This window comes from Larus michahellis, chromosome 2 (assembly GCF_964199755.1).
Source record: "Larus michahellis chromosome 2, bLarMic1.1, whole genome shotgun sequence".
NCBI lineage: Eukaryota > Metazoa > Chordata > Aves > Charadriiformes > Laridae > Larus > Larus michahellis.
The window spans coordinates 116498052-116514727 of NC_133897.1; the positions used below are offsets into that span (position 1 = coordinate 116498052).

A 16676-nucleotide genomic window follows, 5' to 3' on the forward strand; every position below is an offset into this window, starting at 1 on the left:
GCCAGTGAAAGTAGGCATTGAATACACATGAATTTCAGTCAGAGTAAACATAGGGAACAGTACAAAATATGGTAGATTCCTTCAGCAGCCATTTGTTAAAACCACTGTTTTAACAAATTGTTAAGTCAATAGTTACTGTTGATAGTCAAGAGGCTTCGTCCACCTGAGAATTAACACATGGGTGTAAGATGAAAAGCTGGCTGCATTAATTCACCTGTACAACTTGTAGCATTTCTAAGGATATATTTATTAATTCTGTTAAAGCAATATGCACTTTTACTGTAACAAGTGTAGGTAATAAAAAATTACGACTGTGTTCCCTCAGATATCTAGATGGTGGTGCTATTAAAGAACTTATTTTTAAAAAAATACACCACCACCCCCCATTAATTTGGAAATTGTAATAAAGAGTATTTTGTAAAAACATCTTGTAAAGTTGAGGATTCTATAATGAAGAGTTTTAGAGACCATAATAAGTATTTGAAACCTTTGATAAAGCCACTGTAGCTGGAAATATTGCTATTCTAAATGAGCAAGAATGCCTCATTGGTAATTAAAACTCAAAGGCTCAATGATTTGGGAATAAACTAGGTCTCTAAATTTTGCTAAGGGATGGTGCTGAAGTCAATGAGAATGTATATATATCTCCAAGAATCTTGTCTTCCTGGACTCACCGGCAGATTATCTGGGAGATGTGTCACTTAGAAAAGTTGCAAAACCAAATTCTAATAACTTAATTGCTTATTGCACTTCCATATTACTTTTAAAATGCATAAACTGTTGTTTTTTGAAACAAAATGTGGAAAAATACTGATTACTTTTTTGTTTTAGATCCCAGTATGCATCCCAATTAAAAACGTGTTTATGGGAACAGTAACTTGAAATTAGATTAGAATTTGAATTTATACTTCAAATTATTGCTTTGAAATTCATGTTTGTTTGGAACAATAATATTCTACCTCTATCGTCTGTGAAATTTTTTATTCCGTAGTTTCTCGCTCTTTCTTTCTCCAAGCTTCTAATTATTGCCACTTCACCAAAAAAAAAAAAGCCAACAACAAAAGTTAGCATGGCCTCATTAGCATGCCCTTGTAGCTTTTGAGTCAATGATCTCAGTATTTGACAAGGATCCTTTTCCCACTCTGCAAATTGAAAATGCTTTGATTTCTGTTTCATTCCCTCATCAAGTAGATACTTGAGAGATCATTTATTTTTACCCTGTTTCTTTATGGCCATACAGGTCAGGAAGCTCATTTGGGAAGGCACTTTGCATTTAGTCCAAGAAGGACTCAAAAGTGGTTTTCTTCACTGCACTGCTGCAGAACTCAGTTGCAGGAAGAATGTTGTTCCTGGACACGTTGGCTGTGACTTGGCTGAATTATGTGAAATGGCGAAGCAGCTTCCAGCTGTGAATGAAAGCGACCATCAAGCTGTACATCTGCTAGATGATGAAACCTCTGTGTCAGAGCAGGACCTGCTCTCGTGTGTTACAGAAAACAGCTCAAACAGTGCAAAGATAGTTGTGTTAATGGGGCAGAAGTACTTGGTGCCACCAAAAAGCAGTTTCCTTTTATCTGATATTTCATGTTTACAGCCCCTGCTGAACTGTAAGTATCTTTAGGCATTAGAATTTACCACTTCTCTCCTGCCTGAGGAGGGCATTTAATTTCAAGATGACTAAGGACTCAATGAACAGATTTTAATATACAGCATCACACTGATAGAAATATCACTTTGAAAGCTTGCAGCAGCATTTCCTAACTTTGTGCAAATAGGTGAGGGTTTTCAAAGGAATCTCGAGTGGTTAGCAGCTCATGTCATGTGGAGGGGTATCTGTCTCCAGGAAACTCGTTTCAAAATCTCAGCCGCAGCATTTTACATGAAGCCCAAAATATGGCAGTTTGTGAGCGTGTTCTGAGCCACTGTCAGTATAGAAGTCGTGTAAATGCATTAGATTGGCACTAGCTCTGCTGCTCGGTCCCGATTGCAGGATAAGGCTTTAACATAGGTAAGTCCATGCTGCTGCTGGGGTGGGTTCCTTCTGTCTTTGTTTTTAGCTAGATTTAGACCATGAGAGAGGGATGAGATTATGTGCCTTAAATCAAGGGTTCCCTTACAGATTCATCCTGTTCAGTGGCAGGGTCTATTTAGATAGGCATGAACTGATTGTGAAACCAACCCCAGTGTCCCCCAGAGAAGCTGCTGCATCCCCCTGGAGGTGAACACCACTTTAGCAAGAACATGAGTAGCAAATGTGAGTTGACTTCTCAGCTGCTGCACCTCACAGCTGAGAGTATTGTCTTAAACCAAAATCAGTGACAGGGAAGGTGTGGGATTTTAGAATTAATAACCCGTTTAAAGTAAATCAAAAGCAATCCAAACCAGTGTTCGCAGCCTTAATGGGTCATGCAGAAAGCTTTTTTTTTTTTGGGGGGGGGGAGGGGGTTTGAGGAATTCTGCTGTCCATTTTAATTATTATCTTTCTTCTTCCCTTTCACCTGCCAGAAGAGAAGTATTCCTTGCTGGTCAGCCCAATGTCAGGATAACAGTTCTGGTGTTAATAAAGGAATAAGATGTAGAAAGCACGCTTAATGGACACTAAATATTAAGCTGCTGTTCTTATTATGTATTTAAATAATTAGCTTCAGACCCAATGAAGGGAGAAATACGTTCTGTGGAAAAAATAAAATTGCAGAGTCCTGCTTTTTATGGATCTTCTATCCTCCAACTAAAGTATATCCAGCTTCTCCCATGAAAACTCTTTCAGTTCTCTTCCTCTTGTCCCTTAATTTCCATTTCATGCACTGGGTCTAGCTGTCTGTCTCTCTTCACCTCCAGTAGTGCAAAACACAGTTTTCCAGGGCTGGTTTGGAGCTCTGTGTGTCCCAATTGGCCTGCTGAAAGATCAAATGGGACAGGAGTCTGTGTTCAGGGCTGCAGTTTTTAGCTCAGCTGGCAGCCTTATTACATAGATGCTGTGGAAGCGTGGAGAAATTTTCATCTTTGAGACTTGCATTCTGCTACCAGTTTTTTTTTTCTGAAAGTCTCAAAGATGGTCAAAATTTCTTGGAGGGATCTGACACAGATCACATATATGTTCTTTTCTTAGGTTAATCAGCCTAAAAAAAATCTCTGAAGTATATGATTATATAGATTAAAACAAGTATGCTAGAAGCCTTTTACCTTCTTATTTGGAAAGAATAGAAGAAAGTTGTGGTTTGCTGCATAATTGGCTCTTTAAGTGTTGTCTGTATGTGGGTAGCTAAGCATTTATGAGTTTTAAGTAGTAGATTTATTTTAAAATTTATTTACTCACTTTTTTTTGTAATTTCACTTCTCAGACAAGAAAAAATATGATGTAATTGTGATTGATCCACCATGGGAGAACAAGTCTGTTAAAAGAAGTAACAGGTAAATTTTATTTTAATATCAAACAAACTTTGTCATTGTAGTTTACAAAGGATATTTAACACTTTAATATACTGATGCAATCCAGGACCAATATAACCGTGAGACTGTAGCTTAAACTAGCAAATATTTTGGCACATGCTTATCTTCAAGTCTATGAAGTGTCTCAGGTATTTCACTGAAATGGCTTGGATACTTTGCCTGTGAAATATTTGCAAGAGTAGACCTTAAATTATGTAACTGGAGAGAGAATATTAGTCCTTGAGACTTATAAGGAAGGCCTGGAGTCAGCTCTTTTGTAAGGCCCAGATCATACAGATATTCAGTTGAAATTAATAGGGTTACTTTAACGGGCATAAAACTAGGTAAATGTGTAAGCATTGCCAGGACTGAGGTCCAATTTAGAAGCTTTAGTTTTTAAATTTTTTTAAAATTTGAGTTGTAGTTTGAGCTTCAGTTGGGGTAGAAGAGAGGAAGTGATAATGCAACAGTAAAATCCTCAAGTGCAATAGGAACTTTCTGAGTACTGTATTTTATGAAGTCATTAACTTAAAGTTTTATGGGCTTCCTTCTCCGCTGAGTAACATCAGGCTTATGCCAGTGGAGTTCTCTTGATTAACATAAAATTGTATCCATGTGAAAGAAAGGCAGGCAGGAATTATGGCCTTACAACTTTCTAGAATAACGTCTACTGTAGCTTTTGAAGCTTGTTATGAAGACATAATTTGAAGATGCAGGGACTTATTAGTAGGTTTTACTTTGAAACCTCTAGAAATACGTAGTTAAACTCATTCAAGTGTTTTTCTTAAGTATGTAAGTTTCTCAAAGGAAAACTGTCATTATTCACAGGCACAAATTAGCCAGCAAGACCCTCTCTCCCTTACAAAATAAAGGGAAAAGGTGGAAGAGCTATCACTGCCATTAGTTACCTTGTTGACGGCTAATCTTTGTTAAGCATTTCACATCTGGGTTGTGAATCTTGTTTTCTCTAGGCAGTCTAATCCAGAAGGTACTTTGGATTTTATCCTTGTTGCCCGTTTCTCACTGTTGCATTGTGTAGGGATCCCAGGTACCTAGACAGTGGTTGTCAATTCCAGTAGGCAGTGTGGCAATGTTTTTGATGCTGCAAAGTGTAGGTTCCACGAATTGCAACTCACTAATAGTCCAAAATAGCATCATGAGAAAAATGACAGAATCTAGAAAGCATACTGTATTCACCAGTGTAGCATATAGTTAGCTCAAAAATGTGCAGAACTCTTCTGCATGACCAAGAGAACTTTTATCATGAATGGTAATTTAAAAATAATGAATATCTTCTGCAAATAATTGGAGAACTGATTACTCTTTTATGACCTTCTAACTTGCCAGTCAAATTAGCGTTTCCCTTGTAAATGACTCACTTGTCATTTTCATTCAGAAGAGAGACTGCTTATTAGGAAAAGCGAATAATGTTACATTGACTAAAGAGCAATTTTTCAGTAAATGGCTTTCTTCTGGTGTGAAGATGAGAGTATTGAATTACATATGATAGTTCTTAAATTAAACGTGGGCTTTTAAATTAAGCGTGGGCTTTTAGACTTCTTCAGAGTCACAACTCATAATACTTTATTTGGGGTAATAGTAGAAATACGTAGTTAAAGGTTCTGCTCAGTAAAACTTAAGTACGTACACTAGTGATTTTATGTCAGAATCCATCAGATTTGGCCACTGGGTGTCAGTCTTGATCCATTTTTATGACTTGTCAGGAAATAATTCTTGAAACGTCTTGGCTGTGTAATTTCTTTATTAATTTGTGTTGCTTTGCAATTTTTGTATTTGGTATATACTAACTTGTTTTCTCACTGTATTGGCATATAGATACAGCTACTTGTCTTCATGGCAAATCAAGCAGATTCCTGTACCGGCACTAGCTGCTCCAGATTGTCTTGTAGTCATCTGGGTGACTAATAGACAGAAACACTTACGTTTTGTTAAGGATGAACTTTATCCTCATTGGTCTGTGAAGACACTTGCTGAGTGGCACTGGGTAAAAGTAAGTTCTCGATTTGTTTTGTGGCTTTCTTGGAGACTGAGAGAGCTTGCACTGTGACACTTTATAGTCTTAATAATTTGTCTGTTTATCACCATGTGCTTTTGTATTTGGAAGGTTTGGTATCATCAGTATCTTCCTTTTTATCAAAGAAAGTGTCTCAGAAAAAAAATTGTATGTGAAAGTCTTCCGCTGTGTATTTTTAACTCCTTTATGTCAGATTACTAGAGCTGGAGAATTTGTATTGCCTTTGGATTCTTTACACAAAAAGCCCTATGAAGTTCTTGTATTGGGGAGAGTACAAGGAGAAGTAAAGGAAGCCTTAAGGTATGCCAGGATATTTATGGTAAATGTCTTTTTTGAGGCTGCTAGGATTCTCTTTGTATATATCACTTGTTCATTATACAATATAATGTCCCAAAGTCTTCTCTTGGTGTCGTCTTTTGTCTGATTTTTTTGAACCTAAAAATAGCCTTACTAGCTTTGGGATGAGGGAGTGCTTTAGTGAGATTAAAGGATGGGGACATTTGTCTGTTCCTTATATCTGTCTGTGTGTTAGGGAGCTGGCTTAGATAAAAAAGCCTTGTGGATGGGACTTCGTTGGCTGACGGGTTCCCTTGGACCATGAGTCCTTGGCACAGGCTGGTGCAGTTTTGGGGATGCTGATGTGTTTCTACACATGAAAACATACAGGCCTATGCTGTTTGTTCTCAATGGCTTTTTATGGCTATTGTTAACCACGTTTTGCCTAAAGCCTCAGTGATTTCACAAACTGTCCTTTTATATATTATGGTTAAGTGACATTTAACTTCCCTTCAACTTACCTGAAGTTTGACTGTGAAGGAACATCCTGTGTGTTACCTCCCATCTGAAGTAGCCCTGGGAGACCTGCAGCCTCACATTTTTTGGTATTCATTCACATACTTCTTTTCCCGTTCTGATTTATGCGACAGGAAACCTGAAGATGTACTTCCAATTCCAGAACATAAGTTAATTGTCAGCATACCCTGCAGTCTGCATTCGCATAAACCCCCTCTTACTGGTAGGTTTTGTTTTATTGTTTCTGTAGGGCATTGGACTTGGGTGTCTGAAATGATGTACCTAGAATGAGATATTTTTATATATGAGGTGCCTTAATTTCCCATATGCCAAGCAATTTTGCCCAACAGGACTTATGATTCCTCAACATTTCTAAAAATGTTGTCAGGAATCTATGTTTTTGTCTCTAAAAATGAATATGAGAAGAAGAAGCATTATTGTGTGCATATTTTGGGTAGACATGTAAACAAAAGTTGAGTTTTTTAGATTTTTGTTTTAAATGCTGCAGGAACAGTTTACAGATACTATATATATGAAGTTATGCCAAATGACCTAAAGCGCCTGGGAAGGGGGGAACTTTGGGAATGTATAAAATAGGATATCTTCTACTTGGTTAGTAAAAGCAGAAACCTCTTTATTATCTCATCCTGAAAGAAATGTTTTTATTTCTGCATGAGCTGCTTATATATCTGCAGTACGGTTGTGCCTTTAAATCCAAAAACTTAATTATTTTAAAATTGTTAACAATAGGCAACAAATAAGGCATGCCCTGCTTGTTTCTGAGGAGCTGTGTTTAATTTACTGAAATTGATGCAGTAACTCCAACCAGCCGGTTAGTGTGGGTATGAATTCAACTTTTCAGAGTTTAGTCCAAAGGATTTGAAGATTTCTGTGTCATACGTTACCTTTTGCACATTGTTCTGGAGCAAGCTTACTGACTAATTTCATCAATAGAAAGTCATACTTCTTCCATCATTATAGGACCTGAGTGCCTTACAATGCTATGGTAAGAAACATTATTTAATACCTCACACAAAAATGGTTTCATCCTCCAAGGGGAAGACTCATGATGAATCTGCAGATATTCCTGGTGCATGTGGTGCTATGTAATCACATCAGAAAAGGCAGGTAGAGGAAAGGCATGATGCTGTTAGAGAGGAGAGACATCACAGTTTGCTTCACTGACATGCTTTCCTTTTTCTCTTCCCAAGAAACAGGAAAATTTCAGTTAGGAAGCTGATCTGGACAGTTATACATTCAGGGAGGCTCCAAAATTTGTATTTTGGGCTTGTATTTATGAAACTAATATGTGTGTGTGCATGTATGTGTGTATATGTGTGTATAAATATAAATATATATATATACACGTACATACCTGCTCAAAAACCTGAGAAGACACATACTTTGGTTAGCTAAAAACATTTTTTTTTTTAAAGGCAGTTCTAGGAGAATCTTTTTGCAATTCTGAAGCCTGTTTTACAGCAGAAAGTATATGTGTTTAAGCTAATGAATGGTGGGGTAGTGATTTGTGAGGCAGCCACCTAGGGCCTCTTCAGAAAACCAATACTTAACAGCACACTTGGACACAAACAGGAAACTTGTGAGCTATCCAAGGGTGCAAAACAGCAGCTTTTATATATTACAGAGAATTCTAGTGCCAGAACGGTCCTCAAAACAATTATTTTGTAGGGCAGAATCTAGAAACCACATTGGGGAATCCTTTGATTCTGAATGGCTTTTGAAAGAAATTGTCTGTGCTAATGTATATATTTCTTGAGTCTTTACTTGAATGCTGGGATTTGATACCATTGCGCAGCATTTATGTGTCTAATTAAAAATTAATTTGCTGTTGAGGAACACCAGTAATTTACAAGGTTTTCACAAAAATCCATGTGTATCCTACAGTTTTGGCAGCTCCATTCAGAACAACACAGCTATGGAATGAAAAGGTAGACCATAAGACTGGGACCATAAGACCATAGTAGCTGATGCTTTGACTTCAGTGTTATAAAAGGGTATTGCTTTCATGATCAGACAGTATTCTCAAGTGGCCAGTAGAGAGCAGCTGAGCTACATCCTAGAGTGGTTCAGAAGAAACTTGAACAGAAGCAGAGATTTGGCAATGGGGGAGAAGGACACTTGATGAGTCACACACATTCTTCATGCTTTGTTTAAGTAGTAACAAAGCCAAAAATATTAGTATTTACTGATGCTGTCTGGCACTTTATTTCTCGTTACTACTGTAAAGACTGTATGTTGGTGCATATGTATCCACTTAATGACTGATTATAACAGTTTATCTCTCTGGGGGAAGGGAAAGATGTAAATTAAAGTAAGCCATCAAAAAAAGATATTTGGGTTCCTACAGTGCATTTAACCATGAAATTGCAACTGTAGGGGCTTTTAGTGATGCATGGGCCTTGTTCAGTACTTGGAGCTTTAATACGTCATTGTAAATGTACTTAAAATTTCATTTTAACGCATTTGCATAAAGAAGCTTATTACTCCAGGTTTTGGTTCAAATAACAGCAGGTTTTCTTCCTAATTCAATTCAATGTTGCTCTTAGAAGACATAGAAGTTACTGTGTTACACAGACGATGTGAACTAATGTAGAACTTCTAACATACCTTTTCCTTTTCCTGTTTTATAGATTCTTCTTGTTACAGCCATTTCTCCTTCAATTTTAATTATGTACGTTTATGGCTAGAAAATAATATAGGACTATGCCTAAAAACATTGGAATTCATTCTTGGCTATGTTCTAGCCGCTTTGCATATCTCTTGCAGAAGAGTGCAATGGGAAATATTTGGAACACTCTTCTATAACAACCCTGGGTTGTTAGGCCCTGTTATAATAGTGTTCTGGAAAGTAAAAAGAAGTAAAAGCCTTTTGTTTCCTTATGCACCGTGTGAGCCCTTACTGTTAGACTAATTGATAGGTCCATCAATATCTAGGTTTAACTCGAAGCTCAGAAAGGATAGAGATGTAAAGCCATCTTTGTGCTGAGTTTCACATCTTTTTCTGGTCATACTCTGTTCAAGGATTAGGCAAACTGGGCAATAATTAGAAACACTGCAAACTCTTTTGAAGGGTTACTATGAAATGAGTTTGGTGCTATGTTTTGTATGTTGTATGGCTCACAAATCAGACAGTAAATAGCCAACAAAGTAATTTTCACTTTATGTGGTGTGCAGAACTTGCCATTTAGGTAATGGAAGCCCAAAAGATAAGGGGAAACTGTTGCTTGTTTCAGAATTTTTTTTTTTTCTTATTTAAACATTTTTAGCAGCATGCATCTTCAATACTTCTTGGGGATTAAGAATAAGCAGGTATGGCAGGTATCCTGCCTGACCACTGGATCGCTCTTTGGAAGGAAGTGGGTTTTCTACAAGACCAGTGCTCTATCTACCAGCCAGCTTTGTGCTGGCTTTGTGTGTCCTAGGGCACTACATGCCCAAGTATAGATGCCTGTGTTGTTCTCATAGTGTTATTACACCTGCAAGGGATAAAGAATAATCTACTTATCGTGTGTTTAAGCTGTTTATTGTCAGTGGTATCTGTAAGCAGATAGAAGTAAATGTGGTTGGTGGTGTTATTGTTGGTGGTGTTTTGTGTTTGTTTGTTTTTTTTTTTTTAATCTATTCCTATTGTAGAAAAACTTATATTTGATCTACTGATGTAGATCCTGTAACCTGTTATCAGAGGAAAAAACCCCCAGAGTTTACTTAAGGGCTGCAAGTCAGATCTGTGTTAAGATAGCCTTCTGGTGACGTAAAAGCCTAACAAAGAAGCTATAAATTATAACTTGAACACTGACTTTTCCTATTTTAAGGAAACCAGTGTAATGAGATTTTATGCCAACAAAATACAGCCACGTTATTGCCCTCTTGATATGGTAATTTTCATTGCAGTGGAAGTTACTGCCTGTTGTGATTATGTAAATACCTACAACCTAGCAATGAAAAATCATACCACAATGTAATCTTGAATTATATGTAATCTGTCTCTGTTTTTAAAAAAAGCTCTGGCTTTAAAAAGGACCCCCTCTCTGTCAGCAGGAGAGGGGGAGGCTCCTGGGACTTCCTTTTTAAATTCTATAACCAAATTGATTGAGAGATTGGCACAAACTTGCCGCTTCTGCTGAGCTGACCGTGTTTTTTGCTACCTCTTTTTTTGCTTTCTGGCAAACCAGTCTTTGAGGTTGGTCGAATCTGTGCTTCTAAAACTTGTTCTCTTAGGCGTGGAAGGTTTTGGTGCTCAGTTTTAACTGTTTTTGATTACTGGACTTAGTGCTGTGATGATATTTTTAATCTATACATTTTAAGAACAAATGTCAATGGTACTAATATGCTGTTAATGAAATTTTGTCACCGAAATAACTGCTTCCTCTACTTAGAAGCCTGTATAAAGCACAAAATAGTTTTATTTTGTTTTTATATGGAGGGTGGAAAAAAGTTATGTAAAGCCTGACTCTGCAGTAAGCTCTGCATGATCTTATGCCCATTAGGGTCAAAAAGATATCCTACAGATGTCAGGATCTGCTTACAGAGAGCTTATTGAAAGCTTTGGAGCTTTGCTTTCCACAGTCTCTTCCTTCTCTTCTGTGGAAAAAGTGAAACCTCCTGCAACATGGGCTTGCATAGGTGATCAAGAGAATAGATTTTTGGAAGACCTTTGTTAAAGTGATAGAATCATAGAATGGCTTGGGTTGGAGGGGACCTTTAAAGGTCACCTGGTCCAACCCTCCCTGCAATCAGCAGGAACATCTTCAACTAGATCAGGTTGCTCAGAGCCCTATACAACTGGACCTTGAAGGTTCCCAGGGGTGGGGCATCTACCACCTCTGGGGTCAACCTGTTCCAGTGTTTTGCCACCCTCATTGTAAAAAAAACTTCTTCCTTACGTCTAGTCTGAATCTACCCTCTTTTAGCAGTGCATGTTGTGACAGGAAAAGGGTTAATGGTTTTGAACTAAAAAGTTTGTCCCCATCTTCCCTGCAAGCCCCCTTTGGGTACTGGAAGGCTGCAATAAAGACTCCTTGGAGTCTTAACTACTGAAACGTAGTTAGGAATTTATTCTCTTCTCCAGGCTGAGCAACCCCATTCTCTCAGCCTGTCTCCGTAGGGTAGGTGCTTCAGCCCTTTGAGCGTGTTGGCAGCAAATTGTGCACAAGAAATACTTAGCTAAATAAAGTGTGGAAAAAGAACAATAAATTTTACCACATTTTTTTTAATATGGTGGGTTTGCGAAATGGTATAATAGCAGCTACTCATAAGCAGTGTCTAATTAGATGAACACCTGTGGCACCAAACAGCAATGTTCAGTGCAGCAAGTTTTCTGTCAGAAGGTACATTTTCCTCTAAACCTCCCAGACTCTTCTCTGCAAATGTTGGTTTGTTTAAACATTTTAGCTTTCCTCTAAAAGAAGCAGGTTTTTAGAATAAGATTCCTGCTGGTAGCAGGATTTTTTATATTTAAAGCTGCCTAGGTGATAACCCATCTGAGACATTCATTTGACACTTGTTAGAGACCGGGGGAAGGCGAATAGATTTATATGCCATGCCAAAATACAAGAAAGTCTGGAAAGACCCATTACAAAATACTTATGAAAAAGTTTTGAGTGGATTGAAGCTTTGGAAGATGCTATCATGTAGGTAGGAAATGCATCTGGGGTTGCTTAACACTCAGTAGAAAGTGAAGTGGATGCTCAGCTTTCTGCAACAGGAGCGATCTGTGACAAGATCAGCTGGGATCTCACAGGCAGTCTGTGACTGGCAAACTTGGTGCAAAAAGTCAGAACTTGGATTGCGTGAAAAGAAAAAAAAAAAAAGCTTTTCTTCTCATACTCTGATGTATGCTGATTGCATGTATTTTTGCTTTCTGCAATGATCATACCTGATGAGACTGAGTCAAGCAACATAATGTTGGATTTGAGCTGTATTTTTAAGCCACAGAAACTCAGAAACCACTGGGAGATCTGAACAAAAATGACGATGATATTCTTTGAAAAAGGAAATGGTTTCATAGTCTTTTTTCTTTTGTCCTCTGTCACAAAAATAAAAGCTTAACATGTAATTTTTAGTATAGATAATGTTTTTCAGTGTTTCTGCCTCCTTTGTGCTGGGTATTCCTTAAATGTTCACTTTTTTCATGCATGTTTTTATATGTAATATCTTTGTAGCTATTTACGGAAGTGTAGTTAAGAATTTGTTTGATCTAACCACAAACTAAATGGCTCTCTATGACAAGTAGCATGTTTAGCAATAAACTGTTTGCAATAATACTTTATAGGTGAAATGCAAGATCTTTTTCTATCACTTCTAGAATACCAGTCATAATCAGTGACACGATGTTAATGACAGGCATCTATTTATTTGGATTTGAGCAGTAAAAACGCCCCACTGTGGAAGAAATTTGAGATTTATGTTACTGAATGAAAGACGACAGTGTATAAATATTTCTTCAGTTGCCAAGCTTGTTTTGGGGGGAAAAAGAAGTACCTGCATTTTTATAGCCCTTTTAGTGCTATGTTATTTAACTGGTGTTTCTTATTTTACCTTTTAACAGTTGTAATTAAAAAATGCTTTTGTGTCCCCTTTAAGATGTGGAGGAAAATAACGTGGTGTTAATTAAGGAAAGGTTTCACTTATTTTTAGAAATGTTACCCCTGTGTTATAGGAACTAAGTGAGTCTTTAGGAGGTGTTTGGTTGATATTAGTGAAAAATTCAGAACTCATTTATGTACAGGCTGAAATAAATCCTCATTCCCTTTCTCTAAATGAAAACCAATAAATCAAGGCTATTGAAGGCCTTGACAATATTGTTCAGAATCTCAAGGGCACTTATTTAAAATTACTTTCTCACTATAAATAGTCCAGGTGTTTGATGAAACCCTCGAAATTAATTTGCTGTCTCTCCCTTTTTTAATGAAACGTTCTGTTTTTCATCCACTAGCAGCACAGGGGAGATTTTATTTGTTTACTGTTGTTACTTGTACCTCTGTCACCGTTGTTACCTTTTCTTTTTGTTTTTTCTCTCCTGCACAGCGGTTCTGGCAGAGTTTATCAAGCCAGATGTGGAATGCTTGGAGTTGTTTGCTCGCAACCTACAGCCTGGCTGGACCAGCTGGGGAAACGAGGTTTTGAAGTTTCAGCACATTGATTACTTCACTCTTCTGCAGAATGAAAACTGAGTTGGGTCTTGTAGCTTAATTCTGAAATGCCGCGCCTTCCCAGCAGGCTCTCGAACTTGCCTTTATTACTGATGGGACACTCAGAAGATAACAGAAACAAACCCAATTTGGTTGAAGTGGCAGGACATCCGTTTAATGGTATCTCCATTTGTACAAGCTCGTCCTTTGTTTTGATGATCTTGAGATACGTTAGAGTGTAAGTCCATCCTTGTCTTCTTCAAACCTCAAGAAAAGAAAGATATTTTAAAGTACTCTCACTGCAGCTGTCGAATCTGAGCATCATAAGTGTTACAGTGTTACACTTGTGATGTATTATTTTTAAAGAATGTTAATGTGTTATTTTTAAAGAGTGGCAATGGAAGTAAGCAGTTCAGAATTACATATGTTTTCTTAAAGATGATCATTTTTCGCAAAACAGTGGGTTTTGAACTAAAATAATTATGGAGGTAGTGTATCTTCCTACATCTTTGTATCTGTCTACCTCAGGAAACAAAAGGAGCGGTGCTGGTGCTTGTGTTAATTGGCAAGTGAATTGTTGACTGACCGCATTCTATGTAAAATTACATTTTGAATCAGTCAGCAATTCTGTCTTTCTCTTTATGGTGTTCATTCTTTGAATACATTGTAAAGATCAGTCTCAACATCTTATAAATTCTGCATATGCAGCTGTTAGATTTAACTGAAATTTTAACAGAATATAGGTATTTTAAAAAAATCTCTTTTCTTATGTTCTTGGAACATTAAAAAGCCATGCCGGTGAGCTGTATTTTTCAGCTAGCATAAAAATGACCTTTCTTTTTTTTTTTTTTTTTAAGAATGGTACACTTTGTCCTTTGCTGCCCTTAAATTTGCTTTGAAAAATTAAAAAAGGAGACTTAATGAAGCCTCTGCCACTTACTCATTTGCAGCAGTAGAGAGAGAGCTGCTGGACAAGCTGATTTTCATGATGGCAAGCTCCTGAGTTCTGACTGTTTATAATGGGGAGCAAAATGCATTACATACCTTCTCTACATTAATTTCCCTTTTGGGAGTCTGATGAGGTGTGAAGGTGTTTAATTTAAACTTTAAGTGTTAGCAGGTTATTTTTTAATCCCTTGTAATAAAATTAAAATAAAATTTTGTCAGTGTCTAATTTCCAGACCAAATTTCTTTATTACCGTTCAACTTCATGTTTTGCCTATTGGAGCAGTAGAGTATACAAAACAAGGAAGATGCATTTTCCCTCCCCCCGTTAAACATACTCAAAATAACTGAATAATGTAACAGTGAAAGTAGTTACCAGGCAAAACACTTTTTGCTGCATGATTTTATGTAGCCTACATCTTAAACTGTCAGTACGTAAGCAACCTTACCTACAACTACAAGGGCTAAGAAGGTTCTTTATTTGCTTTCAGTATTACAAGACATTCCCTACCTGCAGCTTCTGAGTACCCAGGCACAATTCCCCTCCCAAGATGGTCTCATCCAGTACTAAATGAGTGTATGAGACTTAAGTATGGAATAAATCATAGCTGCTGTACGTATCTTATTTTTCCCTTTGTACTCTGTAAAACAGTACAAGAAATGATATTGTCTGTTCCCCATCCGCTGCTGTGAATGGCTCTAGATTATCCTTTAATTGCAAATAAAGGAAAGGGATGAACAATCTTGGAGAGCGGGAAGCCACCTTTCCCCTCCTCTGAGCTAAGCAGCAGAACCCTTCTTCAAGCTGTTTAAGAATTTATGATCTATTTAATCTGTCTTTTCTATGGAGTCCCTTTGCAAGTCGCAGCCTTCTGGCCCTTCCTCTGTCTTCTGAGCTGCCACGCTCAGAAGCTGAGCAGCGAATTCCAGCAGCTGGGAATCCAGCCTCCTGAGCATGGTTTGTATGGAGATGTGCAGGCAGGCTGTAAGCTCCTCAGGCTGGAAATCAAAAGTTGAAGATTGGAGTCTAAATAATACCTGATCTGTCATAAATACTTACAAAACTGGGCCTTGTACAGCTGTTTGCTCTGCCACTTTTCCAGCCCTCTGGCTATGAAGAAAACCTTGTGAATATGGCAAAAGTGGTGTTCTCCATCTGCAGCCAACCTGAAACCACTGGGTTTTCTCAGGAGGAGGTTTAATGTATCTCAGTTTGTTGCTATCTCAGAGATCTCAGGGTGGTATTAGCAGTTGATAGTTTCAGGGTCATCTTTTAAACATAGTTATTCACCTGTTATGCTTAATTCATAATTTAAATAGCCTCTTACACTTTGCTAGCTGTCCCCAACCAGCCCTCAGATCTTTCGGTGTCAGTCAGATGATGCCTCTGAGGCAGAATTCAAAGCGTACTGAAAAATCAGTGACGAGTGAAGCCAGCTAATATAAAAGGACAATTTAAGATCCGATTTCATTTTATGAAAGAATAATATTATCTGTACCACTTGCTCTTTTGTGGTGGACAGATGCCCTCTCTTGTGTCAAGCCCTGTATAAAGAAGGAACCGTGCTCTGAAGAGTTTACAAACTTGGTGAGAAATGACAGAACAAGGGAGAAGATAAGGATGGAGGAATACAGGATAGTAATGAGATGTTGAGGTGAATATGGTAAGTAGCAGCCTAGGTATTATGGCACATCTTCAGTGTTTCTAAGAAACAATAGGTTTTTTCCTCCAATTTTAGAAGAGATTTTCTGCTTTTCTATTTTGGTATGTTAAAATTCACACATTCCAAGGACAAATAGGTGAAGTGTGTATTTTACTCACAACGTTGACAAAAGAGAAGTTTTTTTCAGTTCTAAATTCTTTTTCTGGCAGTTCGGTGAAGTGAGAACTGTGCTCAGGAATTTTCAGAAGGTACTTTATTTGGTACATCTGCTGTTGTTTTAGCAGGACAATGATAAAAAAGTGCTTTGGCTAGGTGTTCTGCACTACTTAAGGCCCCTTAAAAGTATGTCTTGTTGCAAAAAAGAAACACTCGGTTCATAAAGCAATAGGAAGTAATTTTAAGCTATTCCTATATGTAGAGTACATCAAGTGTCATAATCAAACTTAGTTTTATGAAGCTTCAGGTTTGACTATGATTTTGAAATGTCAAATTAGCATATGACCTTTACTTGTATTTTTAAACTTTTATAAAGTAAAAAGAATTACACCAGTAAGATATGTTTTTGGAATAGCGATTGCTAGGCGTGAACTCCTGTGGAGACAGGAAAGTTTCTTTTGCAAGATTAAGCGTTATTTAGAAAGTGAAGTGAGCAGCTCTTAC

The 16676-nt window shown here is 37.5% G+C and overlaps 1 protein-coding gene across 5 annotated transcripts in view; it reads left to right on the plus strand.

Annotated features, from left to right (window-relative positions):
* The window catches only part of METTL4 (methyltransferase 4, N6-adenosine), an 18078-nt gene extending 3509 nt beyond the window's left edge, over positions 1-14569 (plus strand). For 4 of the 5 annotated variants that reach the window (XM_074576783.1, XM_074576786.1, XM_074576784.1 and 1 more), the window contains exons 4-9: positions 1241-1607; positions 3342-3411; positions 5266-5440; positions 5658-5764; positions 6391-6479; positions 13304-14569. In XM_074576783.1, the coding sequence (XP_074432884.1) occupies positions 1241-1607; positions 3342-3411; positions 5266-5440; positions 5658-5764; positions 6391-6479; positions 13304-13449 (954 nt within the window). In that variant the 3' untranslated portion in view covers positions 13450-14569. The remainder of the gene's footprint in view (positions 1-1240; positions 1608-3341; positions 3412-5265; positions 5441-5657; positions 5765-6390; positions 6480-13303) is intronic. The other variant, XM_074576785.1, reaches the window with a different exon arrangement.
* The last annotated feature ends 2107 nt before the right edge of the window (positions 14570-16676 follow it).